Consider the following 27129-nt stretch of genomic DNA (forward strand, 5'->3'; position numbering starts at 1 on the left):
TAGAAATACCCCATAAATGACCCCATTACAAAAACTGCACCCCCCAAAGTATTCAAAATGACATTCAGTAAGTGTTTTAACCCTTTAGGTGTTTCACAGGAAAAGCAGCAAAGTGAAGGAGAAAATTCAAAATCTTCATTTTTTACACTTGCATGTTCTTGTAGACCCAATTTTTTTATTTTTACAAGGGGTAAAAGGATAAAATTTATACTTGAATTTGTAGCCCAATTTCTCTCGAGTAAGCACATACCTCATATGTCTATGTAAATTGTTCGGCGGGCGCAGTAGAGGGCTCAGAAGCGAAGGAGCGACAAGGGGATTTTGGAGAGTACGTTTTTCTGAAATGGTTTTTTGGGGGCATGTTGCATTTAGGAAGCCCCTATGGTGCCAAAACAGCAAATAAAAAAAACATGGCATACCATTTTGGAAACTAGACCCCTTGAGGAACGTAAAAAGGAATTAAGTGAGCCTTAATACCCCACAGGTGTTTCATGACTTTTGCATATGTAAAAAAAAAAAAAAAAAAATTTCACTAAAATGTGTGTTTCCCCCCAAATTTCACATTTTTGCAAGGGTTAATAGCAGAAAATACCCCCCAAAATTTGTAACCCCATCTCTTCTGAGTATGGAGGTACCCCATAAGTTGACCTGAAGTGCATTACGGGCGAACTACAATGCTCAGAAGAGAAGGAGTCATATTTGGCTTTTTGAGAGCAAATTTTGCTCGGGGGGCATGTCGCATTTAGGAAGCCCCTATGGTGCCAGGACAGCAAAAAAAAATGACATGGCATACCATTTTGGAAACTAGACTCCTTGTGGAACGTAACAAGGGATAAAGTGAACCTTAATACCCCACAGGTGTTTCGCGACTTTTGCATATGTAAAAAAAATATTTTTTTTTTTACCAAAAATGCTTGGTTTAGCAAAAATTTAACATTTTTAAAAAAGGTAATAGCAGAAAATACCCCCCAACATTTGAAGCCCAATTTCTCCCGATTCAGAAGACACCCAATATGGGGATGAAAAGTGCTCTGCTGGCGCACTACAGGTCTCAGAAGAGAAGGAGTCACATTTGGCTTTTTGGAAGCAAATTTTGCTCTGGGGGCATGCCGCATTTAGGAAGCACCTATGGTGCCAGGACAGAAAAAAAAAACACATGGCATACCATTTTGGAAACTAGACCCCTTGGGGAACGTAACAAGGGGTAAAGTGAACCTTAATACCCCACAGGTGTTTCACGACTTTTGCATATGTAAAAAAATATATATTTTTTTCACACTAAAATGCTTGTTTTCCCTCAAATTTTACATTTTTACAAGGGATAATAGCAGAAAATACCCCCCAAAATTTGTAACCCCATCTCTTCTGAGTATGGAAATACCCAATAAGTGGACGTGAAGTGCACTGGGGGCGAACTACAATGCTCAGAAGAGAAGGAGCATCATTGAGCTTTTGGAGAGAGAATTTGGCCATGTGCATTTCCAAAGCCCCCCGTGGTGCCAGAACAGTGGACCCCCCACATGTGACCCCATTTTTAAAACTACACCCCTCACAGAAGGTAATAAGGGGTGCAGGGAGAATTTACACCCCACTGGCATTTGACGGATCTTTGGAACAGTGGGCTGTGTAAATTAAAAATTTTATTTTTCATTTTCACAGACCCCTGTTTCAAAGATCTGTCAGACACCTGTGGGGCGTAAATGCTCACTGTACCCCTTGTTACATTCCGTGAGGGGTGTAGTTTCCAAAATGGGGTCATATGTGGGTATTTATTGTTTTGCACTTATGTCAGAACTGCTGTAAAATCAGCCACCCCTGTGCAAATCACCAATTTAGACCTCAAATTTACATGGTGCACTCTCCCTTCTGAGCCTTGTTGTGCGTCCCCAGAACACTTTGAGCCCACATATGGGGTATCTCCGTCCTCAGGAGAAAATGCGTTACAAATTTTGGAGGCTTTTTTTCTTTTACCTCTTGTGAAATTTTAAAGTATGGGGCAACACCAGTATGTTAGTGTACAAAAATGTTTTTTTTTTACACTAACATGCTGGTGTAGACCCCAACTTTACCTTTTCATAAGGGGTAAAAGGAGAAAAAGTGTACGTGTGTGTATATGTAGTGTTTTACTCTTTATTTTGTGTTAGCGTAGTGTAGTGTTTTTAGGTTACATTCACACTGACGGCGGATTACACTGAGTCTCCCGCTAGGAGTTTGAGCTGCGGCTGCTGCAGCTCAAACCTGAAGCAGGGAATTCACTGTAATCCGCCGCCAGTGTGAATGTAACCTGTACATTCACATGGGAGGGGGGGGGGGGGCAAAACTACAACTCCCAGCATGCACTGACAGAACGTGCATGCTGGGAGTTGTAGTTTTGCAACAGCTGGAGGCACACTGGTTGGAAAATACTGAGTTAGGTAATAGAACCTATTACCTAACTCGGTATTTCCCAACCAGTGTGCCTCCAGCTGTTGCAGAACTACAACTCTCAGCATGTACTGATTGCCAAAGAGAATGCTGGGAGATGTAGTTATGCAACAGCTGGAGGCACGCAAGTACAACTCCCAGCATGCCGAGACAGCCATTTGCTGTTCCTGAATGCTGGGAGTTGTAGTTTTGCAAGATTTAGAGGGGTTCAGGCTGGAGATCACTGACAGTGGTCTCTAAACTGTGGCCCTCCAGATGTTGCAAAACTACAAATCTCAGCATGCTAAGACAGCAAACTGCTGTCTGAGCATGCTGGGAGTTGTAGTTTTGTAATATCTGGAGGGCTACAGTTTAGAGACCACTGTCAGTGATCTCTAGCCTGAACCCCTCTAAATCTTGCAAAACTACAACTCCCAGCATGCCAACACAGCAAACAGCTGTCATGGTGACTGAGTCCCACCCGCGATCTCCTGCGCTGCCCGCGGCAGAGCAGGAGATCGCTTGGACGTATGCATACGTCCATTTGCGCGAACGTGTAATTCGCCTGGACGTATGCATACGTCCAATAGCGGGAAGGGGTTAAAGCCCAACCCACTTCCGGTATTGTCATGGTAACCATTTTTGTTTGTATACAAAAGAGTCCCTTTTGTTTGGATGACATGAAGCTAGGTATATATCAATCAAACTATGATTTACTGATTTGAGTAATAAGATATAATGACAATAATATTAAATGGCCAAATATACTGATCTTATTGAGCTTCCATCCTGAGTATTCCCGTCATCGGTGTAACTAAAAATAATGGAGAATAGTAATTATTAATTAAAACCACATCCAGTGACATCTTATAAAAAGGAAGATAATTCATAGTCCCTATTAAGGCCTTTGGGTTCCAAGGTGGACCGTCTGTGGATCCAATAGGCTTCCTTCTTGCGCAGTAATTTTTTAATGTCCCCCCTTCTCCTGGGACAGTGTACCTGGTCATTCACCTGATATCTTAATTGGGATACATTGTGTCCCATTTTTTTCAAAATGATATGGGATGGGGTACAGCAGGTTTTTACATCGGAAAGATGACTTATGTCTGTTAATGCGGTCTCTTACATGCTGGGAGGTCTCTCCAACGTATAGGAGACCGCATGGGCATTTTATGACATAGACGACATTCTTTGTATCACAGGTGCTAAAGTGGCGTAATTTAATATTCTTACCGTGTGTGGGTGGGACAAGGTGTCCCCTTTTATAACGTTGCTGCATTGTGCACAATGCAGACATGCAAATGTGCCACGTTTTTTGGTCCTGAGGGCAGTTTGTTTTCTTTCAGTAATCTGGGAGCCCACATCCACTCGCACCAACCTATCTCTCAGGTTAGGTGCTCTTTTATTACAAATTAACGGGGTCTCAGAAATTCCTGAATACTTGGGTAAGAGGTAGACAGTATTGGCCAAGGTTTTCTCACTACGGCATCTATTTTGTGTACCACTGGATGATACTGTCTGACAAATGGAATTCTAGGTATTCTTCCTGTTGCTCTCTCTCTTTGTGTGGGGTTCCTGGCCTCCTCTAAAACATGTGCTGGATAGCCCCTCTGGCGGAACTTATCCTCCAACTCAGCTAATCTTGTGGCCCTTACTTCTGGGTCTGTGACTATACGCTGTATCCTTTGTCTCTGGGCCCTGGGGATAGATTTCTTGACCGCCAAGGGTTGTGCGCTGCTATAGTGCAACAGACTGTTTCGGTCTGTGGTTTTCCGAAACAAGTCGGTTTTAAGGCCTCCCTCACCGTTCTTCTGAACCATTGTGTCTAGAAAACTCGCCTGGTTCTGGTCACAGACCAAGGTGAATTTTAATTCCGGTCTTACCCCATTCAAGTGTTCAATGAACTCCAGAAGTTTGGAATGTGGCCCCTCCCATATGCAAAACACATAATCTATAAATATCTTCCAGGTTTGGATGTTTCCCTGGAAGAGGTGATGGAAATAGACATATGTCTCTTCAAAGTAAGCCATATAGGCATTTGCATATGGGGGGGCCACATTCGCCCCCATTGCCGATCCTTGCTTCTTTGGCCGAAACGCGTCCACATGCTGTATGCTGTATATACACTTGTATGCATAAATACTTTCACTGAGCAGAAAGAAGTGAGTGCCGGGATCTTCTTCCTATAACATTACATACACTGATCTTTTACACAGATCACTGGCATGTATTAACACGCCTGTGATCAGTGTTATCGGCGCTTGACTGCTCCGGCCTGGATCTCAAGCATGGAGCAGTCATTCACCGATCGGACACCGAGGAGGCAGGTAGGGTCCCTCCCGGTGTCCTGTAAGCTGTTCGGTACGCCGCGATTTCCCTGCGGCGGTCCTGAACAGCCCGACTGAGCAGCCGGGATAGTTTCACTCACCGCAGGGAAAGTATCACCATGTCCAGGAGTCCGGGATCATGGGAGGAGGTTGCAGTGGTGAGGAGCGCTCAGAGGCAACACTGGCCGCTTCGTACGGTATGACGCACTTCTTCCGACCTCAGATCAACGTCATCGCACAAGACTTCTTATGTGTCCGGTAGCTAGAACGGTATCCAAGACTACATATCAACAAAGCTGTGGAGCATATTGAGGGACAAAAGTAGACAAAAATGCCTATTTGATCGCCTTGAGCTATACTACCTATGTATTGGACAAATTAAAGTAAATATATATTAAAAATGAGACCTGAGTGGAAAGAATATAAGTGCATCTTACAAAAAAGGGGACAAATCCAAGCGGTCATTCAATCCAGCCGGACCCTGAGCTTTACATCTCAGGATCCAGCGGGCCTCTCGCTGCAATAACAAAGTATCTCTACCGCCTCCTCTCTCAGGTGTGGATACTCTTTCTAAACCTCCAAATTTCAAAACATCAAAATTATGGTATTTCTGTAGATGCTCAGCAATTCTAGGAACACTGATTCCTTTTTTAATGGTATAGCAGTGTTCTCGGAACCTGACATGTAAAGGTCTATTTGTTTTTCCAATATAAAATCTAGAGCAGGGAAAGACCAGATAATATACCATGTACAAACTTTTACAAGTAATTAATTGGGTGATAGAATGGAATACACCTCCAAGATGACAACTCATAGCACATGTATTATACTTACAGTTACCACATTTGTGTTTATCTATAGGACTAAGACCTTTTAACCAATTGCTGGTATTCCTCTCTACTTAGGTTTTTATAAGGCTTTTCAAATGATCTGCAATAGTTTTGTTTTTGCAATAGGCAATCATAGGGCGCTGTTTAACTGCGTCTTTCAAGTCACTATCGTTTTTGAGGATATGCCAATGTTGCATTATAGAACTATTAATCCTGGAGTTCATCTGAGAATTATTGAAGGAAAAGACAAATCTCCGTTTCTGATCGGAATTCTTTCTCCACTGTCTATATAAGATTTAGTTTTGATTAATCTTATCTACTTTCTCTTAGGCATTATCTATTACTACAGATAGATATCCTCAATATATCAGTCTGATCTTCAATTCTTTGGCTTGCCGTTTATAGGTGTCAGGGTCCCTATTCAATCTCTTCAGCTGCATAAATTGGCTTAGGGGAATTCCCTTCTTTACATGAGTTGGGTGAAAGCTGGCATAATGTAAGATACTATTCATAGCTATATTCTTTCTATAACCTTCAGTGGAGATCCCTTGTGGAGTAATGAAAATTTTTCACCTTCCAACAGGACAGTGGGGGAGATTTATCAAAACCTGTCCAGAGGAAAAGCAACCAATCAGATTGCTTCTTTCATTTTGCAGAGGCCTTGCTAAAAATGAAGTAAGCGAGCTGATTGGTTTCTATGGGCAACTGGGCAACTTTTCCTTTTTGCACAGGTTTCGATAAATCTCCCCATTGACCCTAAACACACTGCTAAAGCAACACACGAGTGGTTTAACCCATTAAGGACCAAACCCATTTTCACCTCAAGGACCAGAGCATTTTTTGCAAATCTGACCACTGTCACGTTAAGCATTAATAACTCTGAGATGCTTTTATTTATGAATTTGATCTTGAGATAGTTTTTTCGTGACATTCTACTTTGTTAGTGGTAAATTTTCTTGGTGAAAAATTCAAAAATTTCATAAAAAATTAGAAAATTTAGCATTTTTCTAACTTTGAAGCTCTCTGCTTGTAATGAAAATGGACTTTCCAAATAAATTATATGGCCATGGACGTAAGTGTTGGCACCCTTGAATTATTTCTAGAAAATGAAGTATTTCTCACAGAAAAGGATTGCAGTAACACATGTTTTACTATACACATGTTTTGTTTTGGAACTAAACCAAAAAAGGGAGCAGATTGGACAGACATAATGTCAAAACAAACTCCAAAAATGGGCTGGACAAAATGATTGGCACCCTTAACTTAACCCTTTAAGGACCCGCGTTTTTTACGTTTTTGCATTTTCGTTTTTTCCTCATTACCTTTAAAAAATCATAACTCTTTCAATTTTGCACCTAAAAATCCATATGATGGCTTATTTTTAGCGCCATCCTACTTTGTAATGACGTCAGTCAATTTACCCAAAAATCTACGGCGAAACGGGAAAAAAATTATTGTGAGACAAAATTGAAAAATAAAACGCCATTTTGTAAATTTTGGGGGCTTCCGTTTCTACACAGTACATTTATCGGTAAAATTGACAACTTCTCTTTATTCTGTCGGTCCATATGATTAAAATGATACCCTACTTATATAGGTTTGATTTTATTGTACTTCTGGAAAAAATCATAACTACATGCAGGAAAATGTATTCGTTTAAAATTGTCATCTTCTGACCCATATAACTTTTTTATTTTTCCGTGTATGGGGCAGTATGAGGGCTCATTTTTTGCACCGTGATCTGAATTTTTTAGCGGTACCATTTTTGCATTGATAGGACTTATTAATTTTTTTCATTATATAAAAAGTGACCAAAAATACACTATTTTGGACTTTGGAATTTTTTGCGCATACGCCAATGACCGTGCGGTTTAATTAACGATATATTTTTATAATTCGGACATTTCTGCACGCGGCAATACCACATATGCTTATTTTTATTTACACAGTTTTTTTTTTTATTGGAAAAGGGGGATGATTCAAACTTTTATTAGGGAAGGTGTTAAATGATCTTTATTCACTTTTTTTTGCAATGTTATAGCTCCCATAGGGGGCTATAACACTGCTCACACTGATCTTTTACATTGACCAGTGGTTTCTCATGAGAAACCACTGATCGATGATTCTGCCGCTTGACTGCTCATGCCTGGATCTCAGGCACTGAGCAGTCATTCGGCGATCAGACAGCATGGAGGCAGGTAGGGACCCTCCGGCTGTCATTTAAGCTGTTCGGGATGCCGCGATTTAGCCGCGGAGATCTCAAACAGCTCCCTGAGCTTACCGGCATGGTTTTACTTTCACTTTAAACGCGGCGTTCAACTTTGAATGGCGCGTCTAAAGGGTTAATAGCGCTACACCGCGATCAGTGCTGCGCGCTATTAGCCATGGGTCCCGGCCATTGTTAGAGGCCGTGCCCGACCCGCATTATAGAATGAGAGCGGACTCATGATGTACCGGTGATAGGGATGACCCTTATTTTTCTAATGACTGATCAATATATTAATATTAAAATGCCATTGCTGCTGGAAAAATATCTGTTCCCTTACCATTTAACCCAGATTCCTCAGAATGCTTAATACAAAACATTTCATCTTATCGCTTTGCCCTTTCAATAAGACTAGAGTCTTGAGATGGAGACTCTGAATACAGGAAGTCTAAACATCTGACTTAGTGGAAAGATGAAGAAATCTCAAGCTAGAAGCCTTGCAAGATAAGACTTATGCTACGACAAATGACTTATCAGCATATAGGATGATGCATAGTTTTATCCTTCAACCCTATACTCAGAATATTATCTGTTTGTGACTCTGGACCGAGGCCTTGCCATGACGCCATGGAAAGACTAAACATCTGATAAAATTAATGGACACTAGATATGCTAAAATATACGGACACTATATTTGAACAACCAATCAGAATGTATATGCTAATTGTGATGTCATAATTTACCCTCCTACTTTGCACAATGTTAAAACCAACTGTTTCTTCATAAATTAAAGCAGAACTCCCCGGGGTACCGAGGAGGGAACCCATACCAACCTGGCCTGGTGGGAATTCTCTTATGTCGGAAATTAGTATAACGGTAGTCACTCACAGATTAATCCATCCTTGACACCGTTACGTCATGGGTCCTTAAGAGGTTAAAGGGGTACTCGGGTGGAATATATATATATATATATATATATATAATATATATATATATATATATAATTTTTTATTTTTTTTTATTTTTTTTATCAATTGGTGCCAGAAAGTTAAACAGATTTGTAGATTACTTCTATTAAAAAATCTTTACCCTTCCAGTACTTTTTAGCAATTGTATGCTACAGAGGAAATTCTTTTCTTTTTGAATTTATTTTTGTCTTGTCCACAGTGCTTTCTGCTGACACCTGATGCCGTATCAGGAACTGTCCAGAGCAGGAGAAAATCCCCATAGCAAACCTATGCTACTCAGTTCCTGATACGGGCATCAGGTGTCAGCAGAGAGCAAAGGCTAAGTTTCCACTTGTTTTTTTTCTGGCAGTTTTTGGAAAACTGCCACTGCAGTTTTTGAGCCAAAGTCTGAAGTGGATCCACAAGGGAAGAGAAGTGTAAGTCCTTCCTATATATCCTATTCCTTTTGAATACACTTCTGGCTGTGGCTCAAAAACTGCAGTGGCAGTTTTCCAAAAACTTCCAAGAAAAAAGCCAAGTGGAAACTTTTTTTTTTCTTCATTTTTTACAAGGGGTAAAAGGAGAAAAAGCCACCAAAATGTGTAACCTCATATGTGGATGTAAAATGCTCTGCGAGTGCACTACAGGGCTCTAAAGGGAAGGAGCGACAATGGGATTTTGGAGAGCGAATTTTGCTGAAATGGTTTTTGGGGGGCATGTCGCATTTAGGAAGCCCCTACGGTGCCAGAACAGCAAAAAATAAAAATAAATAAATAAACACATGGCACACTATTTGGTAAACTATACCCTTCAAGAAACCTAACAAGGGGTATAGTGAGCCTGAACACCCCACAGGTGATTGACAAACTTTTGTTAACCCCTTAACGACTCAGCGTTTTTCAGTTTTTGCAGTTTATTTATTTCCTCCTTACCTTTTAAAAATCATAACCCTTTCAATTTTCCACCTAAAAATCCATATTATGGCTTATTTTTTGCGCCACCAATTCTACTTTGCAGTGACATTAGTCATATTACCCAAAAATCCACAGTGAAACGGGAAAAAAAAATAATTGTGTGACAAAATTGGAAAAAAAATGCAATTTTTTTACTTTTTGGGGCTTCCGTTTCTACTCAGTGCATTTTTCGGTAAAAATGACATCTTACCATTACCATCTCTCCATACGGTTAAAATGATACCCTACTTATATAGGTTTCATTTTGTCGTACTTCTGGAAAAAAATTCATAACTACAAGGAGGAAAATTTATAAGTTTAAAAATGTCCTCTTCTGACCCCTATAACTTTTTTTTATTTTTCCGCATATGTGGAGGTATGAGGGCTAATTTTTTGTGCCGCGATCTGAAGTTTTTATAGGTACCATTTTTGTTTTTATTCATTTTTTTTATGGTATAAAAAGTGACCAAAAATACGCTATGTTGGACTTTGGAATTTTTTTGACATGCACGCCATTGACCGTGCGGTTTAATTAACAATATATTTTAATAGTTTGGACATTTACGCAGGTGGCGATACCACATATGTTTATATTTATTTTTATTTACATAGTTTTTTTATGGGAAATAGGGGGGGGGGGGGTTACTTTTATTAGGGAAGGGGTTAAATCACATTTATTAATACTTTTTTGCATACATTGATCTCTTACACTGTTCACTGCCATGCAATAGCATGGAATTGATCAGTGTAATCGGCGCTTGAGTGCTTCTGCCTGGATCTCAGGCACGGAGCAGTCATTCGGCGATCAGACAGCGAGGAGGCAGGTAGAGGTCCTCCTGTTGTCCTGCAAGCTGTTTGTGCTTCAGGGCACTATATGACTTGTAATCCTTACTGATTGACTAGCTACTGGCTTTCTCAATATGGTTTAGACCATACTGGCTTGGGTTATTTAAAGGGGTATTCCAGACCAAAACTTTTTTTTATATATCAACTGGCTCCGGAAAGTTAAACAGATTTGTAAATTACTTCTATTAAAAAATCTTAATCCTTCCAATAGTTATTAGCTTCTGTAGTTGAGTTGTTTTCTGTCTAACTGCTCTCTGATGACTCACGTCCCGGGAGCTGTGCAGTTCCTATGGGGATATTCCTATGGGGACGTGACATCATCATTGAGCAGTTAGAAAACTTCAGAAGCTAATAACTATTGGAAGGATTAAAGGGGTTATCCAGGAAAAAACTTTTTTTATATATATCAACTGGCTCCAGAAAGTTAAACAGATTTGTAAATTACTTCTATTAAAAAATCTTAATCATTTCAGTACTTATGAGCTTCTGAAATTTAGGTTGTTCTTTTCTGTCTAAGTAATCTCTGATGACACGTGTCTCGGGAACCGCCCAGTTTAGAAGAGGTTTGCTATGGGAATTTGCTTCTAAACTGGGCGGTTCCCGAGACACGTGTCATCAGAGATTACTTAGACAGAAAAGAACAACCTTAACTTCAGAAGATCATAAGTACTGAAAGGATTAAGATTTTTTAATAGAAGTAATTTACAAATCTGTTTAACTTTCTGGAGCCAGTTGATATATATAAAAAAGTTTTTTCCTGGAATACCCCTTTAAGATTTTTTAATAGAAGTAATTTACAAATCTGTTTAACTTTCCGGAGCCAGTTAATATATATAAAAAAAAAAGGTTTTGCCTGGAATACCCCTTTAACTTCTAAGAAACTTGGAAGCTGACAGACACTGACTCTCCTCTCCACATAGGTATCTGGAATTAGGGCTTACCGCCAGGTGAAAACTGTTCATTTATGGACCTGAGTTGATTGAGGCTTTCTATCTCCTGTAATCCTCTCCTGCTTGGAGAGTCTGTGGGGGTCTGTGGGCTCTCCTGGCTCTTCTTCCCATTGTAGAATTGCTTCTCACTGGAATGGATGTATAATTCGGTTGGATCCTATAATGGATACTGCCAATTTAGAGCAGCAACTGGATGTGTTCCACACCGGGATACCACAGTAGTTGTAATAGTACCAAGTTTTTATTTTGTTGTTTTTGTTATTGTAATTCTATATTTCCCTATCTGATTTATTTGAGACATTTATGGAATATAAACATATCTTTATTCATTAATTTGGTCTGGAGTCTATATTTTTTAGGGGTATGTGGTCTCTTTTAGTCTATGGTCTGAATTTTTTAGAGGGTCTAATCTGGGGTCTGTACAGTGATCAAGGGAGGCAAATTCCCTCAGGGATGTGGAAATCCTATCGCCCGACGCCTGGGACATGTAGTTCCGGGCGCCGGGCAGGTGTATTTTTCATAGATTTAGCCCTGTATCGGGCAAGCAGGGCCGGATTGACTTCCCCCCCTTCTTTTTTTTATGCGGTGTGAGGTGCAGGAGCGGATGCAGACTTGCATGGAACGCAAGCTAATACTGGAGCTTATACGGAAAAATTTAAAAGTTATAGGTCGTCAAAATAGAGGGATTTTAAATGTACTAACTTTGTTAAAAAGTTTGAGATTTTTTTAAAATTGGTACTATAATAGAAAAGTATGTAATCATGGGTATCATTTCAATCGTATTGACCCACAGAATAAAGAAAACATATAATTGTTCATGTAAATTGTACAGTATGAAAACAAAACCTTCCAAAATTTGTAAAATTGCATTTTTTCTTTTCAATTTTGCCACACAAATTGTATTTTTTTGGTTGCGACATACATTTTATGGTAAAAATGAGTGATGTAATTACAAAGGACAATTGGTTATGCAAAAAACAAGCCCTCATAATCGTCTGTGGATGAAAATTTAAAAGAGTTATGATTTTTAGAAGGCGAGGAGGAAAAAACGAAAATTCTAAAATAAAATTGTCCTGGTCCTTCAGGCCAAAATGTGCTTAATGGGTTAATGGACAGAATCACTCATAGTTGACTTTTTAACTTAGCAGCACAGGTATCTTCATAATAGTTCAATTATAGGAGTATTAGGATCTGACTATGGACTGCAGCCATCTCGGACTAGGTACACCAGATTGCTGATCTGCGTTGTCTGTATCTTAAAGAGTAAGTACCTGTCATGATCTTGTTAAATTTTATAATCCTCCCAGTTTACTGCCCCATCAAGATAAACCACCCCCTGCCTTTATTTTTTATTATTTTTTAGTTTTCTACCTTGATATTGCTCTGTATTTTCTGCTCAGTCTCATTCAGATACACAGACTGAGAAGGGGCGTTCCCCAGCAAGCATGACATAATCTGAAGCCATATAGGGGAGAACTTCCTCCCTCACTCTGCTTCACACAGCCCAGAGCAGTTCAGTGTGAGATGAGCTGTGATTGGCTAAGGCTGCAATATATGTCATGCTTCTTGACTATTTTCTCTTCAATGAGCTGTAACAGAAGAATTTCTTACTGTATGTGAGGTTTATTGCCTACAATATTTTGCATCTTTACGTTCACAAAGTATCATGGACCACAGTCAATCATGATTCAACCATAAAAAAATAAGTTTTAAACATTGATATTGTAATAAAGCTATAAGATCAATTTCAATTGTATGTGTGCATTAACATGCTTTGTTTTATCCCTGCAGAGATGAAGAGGAGCTCAGGAGATCACTCTCAGAACTTGCAGATCCAAATCCTAAATCCATAAAACGCATCAATAGTTGTGGAAAACCATTCCTTGACTTCTCTCAAGATCCTAATATCACAACTTATAAGTATGGAGTGTTGGTGCGCAAAATCCATGCAGACCCTGACTGCAAAAAAAGTGAGTTGTAGTGGGAGATAGATGATCTTATGGTTAGGTTTTTACCTTATTGTGTTTTATTTTTTATTATTTTATTTTTTAGATTCAAATCTACATTCAGAACTCTTAAAAATCAAGGGCACATGTTTCCAAAATTATAACAAGATAGTTAAAGGGGTACTCCGGTGCTTAAACATGCAGCTGGGGACCCCCGGGATCATGCATGCGGCACCCCGCTTGTAATCAGTGCCCGGAGCGTGTTCGCCCCGGGTCTGATTATGGTCGACCGCAGGGCGGGCAGCGTGTGGCGTCATGCCTCCGCCCCGTGTGACGTCACGCTCCGCCCCTCAATGCAAGCCGACGGGAGGGGGTGTGATAGCTATCACGCCCCCTCCCGTAGGCTTGCTCTGAGGGGCGAAGCGTGACATCACACGGGGGCGGAGGCATGACGCCACACGCTGCCCGCCCTGCGGTCGACCATAGTCAGACCCGGAGCGAACACGCTCCGGGCACTGATTACAAACGGGGTGCCGCGTGCATGATCCCGGGGGTCCCCAGCTGCGGGACTCCCGCGATCAGGCATCTTATCCCCTATCCTCTGGATAGGGGATAAGATGTTTAAGCACCGGAGTACCCCTTTAAATGTTAAATCCAGCATTTTTTTAAATTCATATCCTGCTGGGGATGAAAAAAAAGAAAGGAAAGAAAACCAATACTTACTAAGCCCCAGTCCCCTGCTGGTCCTTGCAACTCTTGTTCAGCTCTGTCCAGTTCCGCAATCTTCTGCCTTCTTCCTGCTTCCGAGACCAGTGTTCAGAGCAGGACCTGCTGGCTTAGCCATTCACTGGCTGCAGCAGTGTCCCATCTTGGCCAGGTATTGGCTGAGCATAATTTGCACTAGAATGCACTTCTGGGGCAAATTATTTCCAAAGTTACTCAGTTTTTTTAAACTGTGGAATTACACTCACTGGCGACTTTCTTAGGTACACTTAGCTCTCTGTTGCCTTCATATGTTGTAGTATACTTTCTACAAGTTGCTGGAAATATTCCTCAAAGATTTGGGTCCATATGGATATGATGCCATCACTTAGTTTCTGCAGCTTTGTTGGCTGCACATCCATGATGTGAATCTCCCGTTCCACCACATCCCAAAGGTGCTCTATTAGATTGAGATCTGGTGACTATGGAGGCCATTGGAGTACAGTGAACTCATTGTCATGTTCAAGAAACCAGTGTGGGATGATGTGAACTTTGTGACATACTGCATTAGCCAGTCATTGGGAATTTTTGCCTCAGATTCCTGTTCTTAGTTGACTGGAGTGGCCTCTGGTGTGGTCTTCTGCTGCAGTAGCCCATCTGTTTCAAGGTTTGACATGATTTGCATTCAGAGATGGTATTCTGCATACTTTGGTTCGGGATTATAGAAAGGCAACAGCACTTAAAAAAAACACTTGTTACAAACAGTATGCCCATTCTCCTCTCACATCAACAAGGCATTTTTGTGCCTTGGCACCAACAAGGCATTTTTGAGATGGTTGTGTGTCAAAATCCCAGTAGATCATCAGTTTGTGAAATACTCAGACCAGCACATCTGGCACCGATAACCATGCCATGTTCAAAGTCACATAAATCCCCCTTCCCCATTATGATGCTCAGTTTGAACTTCAACAAGTTTTCTTGAACATATCTACATGCCTAAATGCAGTGAATTGCGGCCATGTGATTGGCTGATTAGCTTTTTGAGTTAACAAGCGATCAAACAGGTGTACCTAAGAAAGTGGCATGTGAGTGTGTATGATATTTGTGCTTAAACACAAATATAAAGAGGTAGTATAACTTTACTCTGTGCCTTTTTAATGTGTGTTCTCATACTTCTGGTGATTCGGCACAACTTCCCTCCACCAGAGCAGAAAACCTTACCTGCAGAGTTCATCAGAAAGTGTAAGTGAAACAACCAATAACAGCTCAGCTTTCCTATCTTAAAGGGATACTCTGGTGGAAAAAAAATTCAAATCAACTGGTGCCAGAAAGCTGAACAGATTTTTAAATAACTTCTGTTTGAAAATCTTAATCCTTCCAGTACTTATCAGCTGCTGTATACTACAGGGGAAGCTGTATAGTTCTTTCCGGTCTGACCACAATGCTCTCTGCTGATATCTATGTCCATATCAGGAACTGTCCAGAGTACAAGCAAATCCCCATAGCAAATCTCTCCTGCTCTGGACAGTTCCTGGCATGTATAGAGGTGTCAGCAGAGAGCACTGTGGTCAGATTTGAAAGAACTACAGAACTTAAAGTATACAACAGCTGATAAGTATTGGAAGGCTTAACATTTTTAATTAGAAGTTATTTACAAATCTGTTTAACTTTTTGGCACCAGTTGATTTGATAAAAAATAAGAAACAAATCCAACGGAGTACCCCTTTAATGAGCAAAAATAAAAGCTGAGCTGTGATTGATTGTTGTAGGCAAAATCTTTTCAGTTTTTCTCTCACATTTGATAAATCAGGGCCAATGTGTGTTCTGATTAATTTCCATATAAATGAAACTTAGGATCACCATGGCGTATTACAGTATTCTATGTAAAATTGACTGTAAATGCACTTCATAATGGCTTTGCTAGAAAAATTTAAATGTATTTGTTAGATATTCATTTTGAATGATTCAGATTGTATCAGATCTAGCTGTCACATAAAAATATTCATTGAAAATGTTTCCTGTTTTTATAATACAAAATAAGTATAAAGGGCTAACAAACAAGAAGGGAAATAAGTGTTGTAACAGCAAGTGCACATTTATAGGGGGGGATGTCATAATTTCAAGAAAAAGGGATGGGGTAGGAGAGCACTGCATAGTGATGGGATATAATTAGAAATAGGCTTTATTGTGGTGGTGAATCATGTATCATTACTTATATATCTGTACTGCAAAACTGAATGATCTTTTCACCTGTTTTTACTGAAGTCACATACCAGGCACCAAAAATGGTCAATTAATAACATTTCACATCTTGGTGCTGTAAGCCTATTTACCTGTGTGGTCAGACTCCGTTCACATTGGGGAGATTTATCAAAACCTGTCCAGAGGTAAAGATGCTGAATAGCCCATAACAACCAATCAGATTCCTTCTTTCATTTTTGAGAAGGCCTGTGAAAAATGAAAGAAGTGATCTGATTGGTTGCTATGAAAAACTCGGCAACTTTTCCTCTGGACAGGTTTTGATAAATCTCCCCCATAGTGTTCAATTGCTACATTTAGTGTGCACATTTCAAGGTAACTGAATATCTGCTTTTGACATTCATTGTTAAATACTATTTATCACAAAGTTGATATATTTTCAGATTGTTTTGAAAAGTTACTAAACTTTTCTATATAGTAAAAAAAAAAAAAATATATATATATATATATTACCAGGGTTTACCTGCCAAACTTATGCCAACTTAAATTTACTAGAATAGGAAGAGCTGCTGAACATGATCAGTTGCTCATATTGAAGAGTCCATGCACCTCTGCAAACAAAGAAGGCAGCGCCAAGGCCCCTACATTGTGCTGAATAGTCTCAGTGCTCAGACCCCAACACTCAAACATTTGTGGTCCACTGATATCCCACCATTGTTATAGCCCTAAACAACTTTATTTATTCTATGAAATAAAGAGAAAAAAAAAGTATTCCTTATTCATTTCTTGTAGCGCCTAGAGGAAAGAGGGGCTGGAAAACATTCCATGGAATATTAAAGGGAATGATACTTTATCTACAGAAGGTAAGTTTAAAAGAAGAAACAACACTTGACTTGAATAGATAGATTTTGTTGACACTAATGCGGCAAACACTTATTTTAATACAATTGTTGCTGTGGAGATGGTTACTATTGTGACTTCCTTTTATTTTCTACGGTGTCATCTCGTGTCTACAATATACAGAATAAAACATACTGACATAGTGCTACCGACTGTTACCTGATATTTGTAGAATGCATGCCAAGAAAATATAATTGAAAGACAAATTGCAAATGAAGATATAGTCTAAGATTTATATATATATATATATATATATATATATATATATATTTAGTAGTCCAAGTATAGTAGTCCAAAAATTCAGGTCTGATATTCTTTATCCATTATAATAAGTCTTCCTGCTCTGCTTGAACTCTTGCATGCCTTTTGCAACAAGAAGCAGGTATAAGAGTATGTTCACACCATGGATTTTTCAATGCAGAAATGTGTGACATGCCCTTGGATTTCTGCTATGGATTCACAACTTGTATGCTCTGGAGTCGGCCAATGGTTCATAGTTCACAATGATTTTAATGGAAAATGGTATCCAAGTGTAGAGTTAAGTAAACTTAAAGTAAATTGGCTCGTAGTGAACCTCGTGCCTCGGCCCTTAATTACTTTAGTCTGCATACATTTGTTCAGCTTTCCAGTGGCACTGGTTGCCTGGAAAAGTCCAGGATGACAGTCTTAGGTCTCCTAGGACTATATCTACCTTTTACAGGCAACCGGAGCAATTTGAAAGCTGAACTAATTTATGTAGACTAAAGTAATCAGTAGCCGAGCCGCGAGGTTTGCTACAAGATAATTTACTGTAAGTTTGATCAACTCTATCCATGTGCTATCCATGCTGCCTAAGAGTAAAGTTTTTTTTCCAGTATTATGCATTGAGTGCATTCTGGGGGTGATCAGAGCAGGAAGTGAGGCTGAAGGGGTGGGCAATTACACTGCTCAAAACAATAAAGGGAACACTAACATAACACATCCTAGATCTGACAACAAAATCACACAAAAATTATCAATGGAAATCAAATGTATCCACCCATGGAGGTCTGGATATGGAGTTACACTCAAAATAAAAATGGAAAACCATACTACAGGCTGATCAAACTTTGACGTAATGTCGTTAAAACAAGTCAAAATGAGTCACAGTAGTGTGTGTGGCCTCCAAATGCCCATATGACCTCCCTACAACGTCTGGGCATGCTCCTGATGAGGGTGTGGATGGCCTCCTGAGGGATGTCCTCTCAGACCTGAACTAAAGCATCCGCCAACTCCTGGACAGTCTGTGGTGCAATGTGGCGTTGGTGGATGGAGTGAGACATGATGTCTCAGATGTGCTTAATCGGAGTCATGTCTGGGGAACAGGAGGGCCAGTCCATAGCATCAATGCCTTCCTCTTGCAGGAACTGCTGACACACTCCAGCCACATGAGGTCTAGCATTGTCTTGCATTAGGAGGAACCCAGGGCCAACTTCACCATCATATGGTCTCACAAGGGGTCTGAGGATCTCATCTCGGTACCTAATGGCAGTCAGGCTACCTCTGGTAAGCACATGGAAGGCTGTGCGGCCCCCCAAAGAAATGCCACCCCACACCATTACTGACCCACCGCCAAACCGGTCGTGCTGGAGGATGCTGCAGGCAGCAGAATGTTCTCCACGGCATCTCCAGACTCTGTCACGTCTGTCACATGTGCTCAGTGTGAACCTGCTTTCATCTGTGAAGAGCACAGGGCGCCAGTGGCAAATTTGCCAATCTTGGTGTTCTCTGGCAAATGCCAAATGTCCTGCACGGTGTTGGACTGTAATCACAACCCCCACCTGTGGACGTTGGGCCCTCATGGAGTCTCATTCTTAAAGCTTGAGTGGACACATGTACATTTGTGGCCTGCTGGAGGTCATTTTGCAGGGCTCTGGCAGTGCTCCTCCTGCTCCTCATTGCACATAGGCAGAGGTAGCGGTCCTGCTGCTGGGTTGTTGCCCTCCTACGGCCTCCTCCACATCTCCTGATGTACTGGCCTGTCTCCTGGTAGTGCCTCCATGCTTTGGACAATACGCTGACAGACACAGCAAACCTTCTTGCCACAGCTCGTACTACCTGAGCCACTTGTGTGGGTTCTAGACTCAGTCTCATGCTACCACTAGAGTGAAAGCACCGCCGTCAAAAGTGACCAAAACATCAGCCAGGAAGCATAGGAACTAAGAAGCGGTCTGTGGTCACCACCTGCAGAACCACTCCTTTATTGGGGTGTCTTGCTAATTGCCTATAATTTCCACCTGCTGTCTGTTCCATTTGCACAAGAGCATGTGAAATTTATACTCAATCAGTGTTGCTTCCTGAGAGGACAGTGTGATTAAGTTGACACAGAGTTGACAACAGAATTGTTTAAGTGTTCCTTTTTATTTTTTTGAGCAGTGTAGTTTGGTTAGTTTTTTTGTGCAGCTAAGTAACATGCAGCTGTAGCTGTTATTGCCTATAGGACATTTGAGATAACAGAATGTAAGGCTTTAAAGTCCTGTTATATTAAATGACAGTATCTCTATTTTACTAAAGGATGCAACCCATTTAGGCCTTAAGGACAATTTTTTTTTTTGCATTTTTGTTTTTATCTCTGCGCCTTCTAAAAATCATAACTCTTTTATATTTCAATCCACAGACCCATAGGAAGGCTTGTTTTTTGCATGGCCAATTGTACTTTGTAATTACATAACTCATTTTACCATAAAATGTACAGTGAAAACAAAAAAAATTTAATTTGTGTGGGAAAATTGAAAAAGAAAACCACAATTTTGCTAATTTTGGAAGGTTTTATTTTCACACTGTACAATTTACTGTAAAAATGTCATGTTATCTTTATTCTGTGGGTAATACAATTAAAATGATACATATGTTTAGATATTTTCTATTATTATATTGTATTGTATTATTGTATTCTATTATTATTGCTTTTTTTAAAACTTGAACTTTTTTTTCACAAAATAAGTATGTTTTTGCCTCATGATGTCTAGATTTTATAGGTACCGCTTTTGCGTATATGTGCCATGCATGATGTGAACACCGCTCCAGTGCTCACGTCATGTACAGGACGTAAGTATATGTCCTGGTGTGTTAAGTACCATTGCACCAGGAGGTACATGTACGTCCAATGTTGTTAAGGGGTTAAGCAGTTCCCATTGTAAGGGTACGTTCACACGGGCGGATTTATTTGCGGGTTTCCCGCTGCACATTTGAAAGGGGGCGGGCTCTTATCGGCCGCAGACGCTACTGACATCAATGGGGCTTGCGGCGGATTTTCCGCAGCGAAAATTCTGCAGTGGAAAATCTGCTGCGGACAACCGCAAAGAGCCCGCCCCCTTTCAAATAAGCAGCGAGAAACCCACAAATAAATCTGCCCATGTACACGTTATAAGCATTCTAGTTATAAGCCTTTCCTTTAATATTCAGAATGGTAAAACTCTTCCTCCCCTTTTCACGTGTATTACCCTACTTGCTTAGTTGGTTCTTTGATAACATTAGCAATACATGTTGTTACCAAATCTCTATCAATGTGACCTTAACAGTCACACCAAGATAAAACATTGCTCAGCATGTAATGTCAGGGAATAATCTGAACTTGCATAGTATGTGTTCACTGTGGGATTCTGACACTTGGGTACAGAATATTCTTGCTGTCTACATTTTAGGAGGAATATAAACCAGGAAAGCCAATTTCTGAAGAAGACTTGAAAAATGCAATCAGCATACATCATTCTCTAGCTACCAGAGCGTCCGACTATAATAAAAGGCCAAATGTCTTTTACCTACGAACAGCAGACTGGAGAGTATTCCTCTTTCAAGCTCAGTGAGTCATAATAACCATTGCAATAAATGTCTGGTGATGGTCAATGACTGATTCGGTCTGATCATACATAAATTACTATAGTTGATTAGACTTTTCTATCTTCACCCTTGAATTATTGGCTCCTCTATTATAACGTTAACTTTCCTTTCCAAAACAAAGACTGTGCTTTGAAAAGTTTTTTTTTTGCCTCCTTTTTCTTGGGAAAACTGACAAATGGATCCCCTGCACTGATCTAAATATACAGGTCGTTAATGGAGGTTATCCTGAGTAAGGGTGTGTTCACACGTGTGTATTTTTGCTGCAGATTTCCTCTAGCAGATTTTGTTACCCATTGAAGTCAATGGGCAGCTCTGCAGCAAAAGTATGCATGTGTGAACAGAACCTTAAAATGCTGTCTTCCTTACCCCAATCAGTCTAGCCATTCCCGAGATACAGGACAATCTTGTAATATGCAGATTATCTTCTTAGTGCAATGGAGGCGGGTTTGAAGACTAAGTGCAATGATGAGGCATCCCCTTGGGTCCCATTCGCGTTGCCCTTTTTCATCAGTACTCTCCTATGTCTCTATGATGTAGTAGGCCCGGACCATGTGACCACTCCACTTCAGCACTTACTATGCATGCGCCAAGGTCACTGAACATGACTCTTTTTACTGCAGCCTTGGTGCATGCACAGTAGCACTGAAGAAGAGTGGTCACATGGTCTGAGAGGTAGATGAAAATATTGATAAATAGGACGGCGCAAACTGAACCCGGGGTCGGCCTTAGCATTGCACTAAGTCTTCAAACCCACCTCCATTGCACTTAGGGTAAAATTTTCATATCACAAGATTTCTCTAACAAGCTGGGAGAAGACCGTGGCTGTGCTCTTCACTCACTGGCTCACTGCAATCTCTGTTCAGTTGCACTGACAGGCTCCATTATAAGTCTATGAAGCCTGTCTAATGCAACTGGATGGAGATCACAGCAAGCCATTTTTTCCCACTCATTTTAATTATCCCAGCACTCAGACCCAAACTGATTTCTATGTTATATGGCAAATGTTTTTTTTTTTTTTTTTAATGACCGAGAGACTCTTTAAGTAGTCAGGGTGGTTAAAAAAAAAATACAAAACATTACTCACCTGCCGTTCTAGCTGGTCCCCACTTATTATGTTCCAACATAAAGAAATACCTGCTCAACCAATCACTGACTAAGGCGGGTGACCTCTGCACAGTCAGTGAGTGGGCAATTCATTGTCACGTGATGGGACCAGGAAACAGAGATCAGTGGGGACCTGGAAAGCATAAGCATGGCAGATGTGGGAGATTAGAATGCAAGTAAGTAATATTTTGAGTTATGTTTTTGTTTATTTATTTATTTATTTATTTATATTAACTCAGCCTGACCATGTAAATTTGTTTCAAACCCATCTTGGTTATGAAAAAAAAATAAAAATAAATACAAACTGCTACTCCTATATATTTCACCATCAACCCATCATATTATCATATTAGGTTAACATATTTACAAAAAATTTCAAAATACACTGTGGTAGAAACAAATGAAATGTTCCCACGGCAATTACTATGCATTGCGCAAATGCGTGTGTTTGCCAAAGTGTGCCTCCAGCTGTTGCAAAACTACAACTCCCAGCATGCGCAGACAGCCGCATGCTGGGTGGGTGTTGTAGTTTTGCAACAGTTTGATCGATGCATTTGATTGTCGGGTGATTTATGTATAACATCATGTTATACATAAATCACCCGACAATCAAACACATCGATCAAACACATCAATCATTCATACAGCATTCATTCATTCATTCATTTACTCATTCATTCATTCAACATTACATTATGTATTAATATAAATCACATAAAATCATATTGTCTTACCTGTCTACCAATGTTCCGATGCACACACTCCCGATAATGGTCCCCTGCTTAAAAAAGATTTACCCGAATGTACCCGAATACCAAATGTATACAAAAAATCATACCCACCCGAATACGAATGTATTTGAAAAAAAATCAAACCCAGACACCCGAATACCGAATGTATCCGAAAAAAATGAGCCCCCGGAAACCCGAATACCGAATGTATCCGAAAAAAATGAGCCCCCGTACACCAGAATACCGAATGTATCCGAAAAAATGTACCCTCCGGACACCCGAATACCGAATGTATCCCAAAAAAATGAAACCTGGACACCTGTCTAAAATGAACTAGTGTTCACAAGCTAGTGAAGCCCTATCCTTATGAGCTTACAATCTATAAACAAGATGTTCTATACATAGGGGGAGGCAGTGTGTAAAGATTGGTTGGGTAAGAAGGAATAGAGTAGATATGTCAGGTTGAGCTGTTATTTGAAGACTTGTTCAGGGACACTTTAGGCCAGGTTATTTGCTTGTCAGAAGAGGCAACTTTTAAAGGGGTATTCTCTCTTTCTTTTTAAATCAACTGGTGCCAGAAAGTTAAACAGATTTGCAAATTACTTCTATTTAAAAAACCTAATCTTTCCAGTACTTATCAGCTTCTGTATGTTCCACAGGAAGTTCTTTTCTTTTTGAATTTCCTTTCTGCCTGACCACAGTGCTCTCTGCAGACACCTCTGTCCATTTTAGGAACTGTCCTAAGCAGGAGAGGTTTGCTATGGGGATTTGCTCCTACTCTGGACAGTTCCTAAAATGGTGTCAGCAGATAGCACTGTGGTCAGGCAAAAAGGAAACAACTTCCTGTGGAACATACAGCAGCTGATAAGTACTGGAAGGGTTAAGATTTTTAAATAGAAGTCATTTACAAATCTGTTTAACTTTCACCAGTTGATTTAAAAAAAAATATATGTTTTCCAGGGGGTACCCCTCTAAGTTAGCTTTTGAGGTGTTAAATGGAATGAATGAGCAAATTCCAGAAACTAGGGAAATATAGAATCCAGTGAACTTCATGGGTGGCAGGGGATTCTCTGCCGCTGACCGGGACAAAGAGGCTTCAGGTGTGTAGGTTCAGATAAAAAGCTTTATTCAGCCAAGATGCAACGCATTTCACTGCACAGGCGCAGTTTCCTCAGGCATGGCAATCACAGATACAAGCAAGGTTGTATATGCAAAATTTAACCCTCTGTGGCCCATAGCTGTAGGCACTAGCTGCACTTTTAAGTAAGCTTTCCAAGTAGGAGTGTGAGGAGGTGAAAGAGGTAAAAAGGAAGTTGTCATTGACAACAAGGAGCTTGTATATGGGATCTGTGAATTAAATATAAAACTGAGCAGAATTTAGAGCAATGACTTTGAAATGGATTCTTTGTGTGATTGACAGCCAGTCGAGAACCTGACAAAGGAGAGGAGGAGTGTGGGGGGGGGGGGGGGTTGACATTGGAAGAAGATGAGATGAGTCAGGTGGAACAGTTTATATTTGCCGATAGACCACAAAGGAGGGAAGTGTTGTAGTAGTCTAGCTGTGATATCAAAATTGCATGGCATCTAAACCTTAAAAAAATTCAAGAAAAAAATTAATTAGAAATTCTGCACCAAAAAGTTTTGACAGATCATAGTCGACCAATATGACACTCATCAGTGGAAAGCACGAAAGCTTCATAAACACACAAAACCTTTGTGTATCATTCCTAATCATTATTAATGTCATTATTTGCAGCACATGGAAAGTTGGCTATATATATATATATATATATATATATATATATATATATATAGTCAAAACATGAAACACTATAGATTTTATTGTAGCACTAATGTGAGGTCACCTGGGAATTGCGGCCGACCACCCAAACCTTACAGGTCTTCTGGTGGTACAGTTACTTGAAAATAACATGTGTGTTACAGATGTTTTTAGTATGACCTTTATTTTTTTTTATCAGGAATACAGAACAGATGCATTCATGGATCACCCGCATTAATGTGGTAGCAGCAATGTTTTCTGCGCCTCCATTCCCAGCTGCAATTGGATCACATAAAAAGTTCAGCCGACCACTCCTGCCAAGTGCCATAACCCGCTTATCCCAGGTATTTAATAGTTTCTTGTAATTTATATTATTTGTGTTCTGAAAATGTTATTCACTTTATCTTCTTGTAGCCATGTATTATCTATTTATTTATTATGATGTTCATGTGCCATTTTTTTTCTTACAATTTTTTTTTTTTTTTTTTATTAATAAAGCAAACATTTTATTTTTTAAACCAACAATGTAGTAGAGATCTGGTCAAATATGGCCCCAGGCAGAAAGTTTGTTTGACAGACAGCGATTGCCCCTGATTCCCCTATTAATATGCATGCTTAGCTGGAGAGCATGAGCTGTCATATGCTCATTGTATTGAGATTTAGTTTTGTGTTCTAATGAAATCATTGAGGTCTATCGGTATTACATACTTCAAACTGGATGAACAGAGAAATGCAGACAAGGATTCCAATTGAAAAGAGCGCTTGTATTTTAAAGATGCATATGGTGAGTTTGACTGGAGCAGAGGCCATACACAAAGACATAAACTAGGTGTGAAATTTGGTTCTGCAAAGGCCGGTCATCAGCTATTTGTTGTGAAAGCTAAGAAGTTTAACAGTGCACTGCTCCAGTAGGTGCTGACCATCATGTTACCCATAGGGTGTTGTGACCCACACAAGGTTCATTACTGAAAGGAGCACCACTGGCCCTGATGGCCTGGGCAATCAGAGCTAGTACCTGAACCTACACTTATGCTATACAGGTTGCAGCTTTATGTCGTAGTTTATTAAAGGGGTACTCCGGCCCTGATAAATCTTATCCCCTATCCGAAGGATGTCCGATCGCGGGGGGTCCTGTAAGTAACCCTTTATTAGGGCCAAACTACCCCTTTAAATCAACAGAATGATTTGAATACTTTATGGCAATGCTATTTAGGCACTGTATGATTTTATTTATTGGAAGCTATATCGTCATAATGAGAAAGTATTCATAGTATTTAGGACAACAGCCAACCGACGAAGACTGACCCTGTAGTGCCACACAAACACAGGTTGAGCTTAGATTTACATTTCTATCTCCTGGAAAAACTTTTGAGAGTTATAGAGAGTCAACTGCCGATGTTCCCAATGTGGGTATGCTATGTAAAGAAGAAACATTCTTACCTAAACATACAACAGCAACAGGTGGGAAAGCAGCTGGTGTTCAGATAAATGATGGGGTGACTGCTCTGCAGTGAATAACCCAGGAGGATCCTAGCTTACCTGAAAGGATGAGATGTCGACTGTGGTACCATTTACAGGACCACCACTGACATTAGGACAGCTGTGTTACAGTGTGATGGTCACAAAGAAACCAGACTCCACAGCACCATGCTCTTTATCTAATAGGTAGACTATGGATCTGAAGGTAAAGAGCAGAGTGAGCTGGCCACCTTGTCAGGGAGCTCAGTTGGACAATTTACCTGTAATGATTTTTGTTTTGATACTAATAAAATAACTCAACACCACCTGGAGTTATACTAACACTAATAAAATAACCCAACTCTACCTGGTAGCTGTAGGAGGAATCCTTAAGCCATTCACTGTCACAGTAAACTGTAAGAACCAATACAGAAGAAAAGGATAGAAATGAAAATTCAGTAAGTGTGGATCCTGTAGTCCTCTTGAAGTTGCACATTTATATGAATAATAAAGAAATAAAGAACATTTATGTTGTAGTTATAAGACCTAAAAATATCACTATTAATAAATCACTGAAAAACCAAAAATATATGTAGAAAAGAAAAAAGAGACCAGAAGGTGGCGCCTCGTGCGTTACCCTGGATTGAGGGAGGGGGGATATTCCCTTGCGGGAAGGAAGGGGGGGGGGGGGGGTCACAGGCTCTATGAATTAGTCGCTCACCTCCGCCATATCACCATATGGGTTTGGTAAAGATGGTGTGGATCTGTGCAGCCCAAAGGTCCCAGGTGCAACCGGATGGTGTCCTGTAGGTAAACTGGATACAAATAGGAAAACATGACCTTTGCAGCAGGCGCTCAGGATCCCAGAGGAAGTGGTCACACTCAGGTAATAAAGTAGCAAAGTGTAGCAACTTTATTAAGGGGATACTACCCCTTCATCAGATTGACTGTAGTACATCAAACCAAAAATATAGACAGTGAACAACCAA

General features: G+C 40.1%; 1 protein-coding gene across 3 annotated transcripts in view; it reads left to right on the plus strand.

The window, feature by feature from the left end:
• The window catches only part of PSD (pleckstrin and Sec7 domain containing), a 612742-nt gene that overhangs the window by 574658 nt on the left and 10955 nt on the right, over window positions 1-27129 (plus strand). For all 3 annotated transcript variants that reach the window (XM_056530561.1, XM_056530562.1, XM_056530564.1), the window contains 4 exons: window positions 13254-13432; window positions 17102-17172; window positions 20872-21029; window positions 24882-25026. In XM_056530561.1, coding sequence (XP_056386536.1) covers window positions 13254-13432; window positions 17102-17172; window positions 20872-21029; window positions 24882-25026 — 553 coding nt within the window. The remainder of the gene's footprint in view (window positions 1-13253; window positions 13433-17101; window positions 17173-20871; window positions 21030-24881; window positions 25027-27129) is intronic.

This window comes from Hyla sarda, chromosome 7 (genome assembly GCF_029499605.1).
Source record: "Hyla sarda isolate aHylSar1 chromosome 7, aHylSar1.hap1, whole genome shotgun sequence".
Lineage (NCBI taxonomy): Eukaryota > Metazoa > Chordata > Amphibia > Anura > Hylidae > Hyla > Hyla sarda.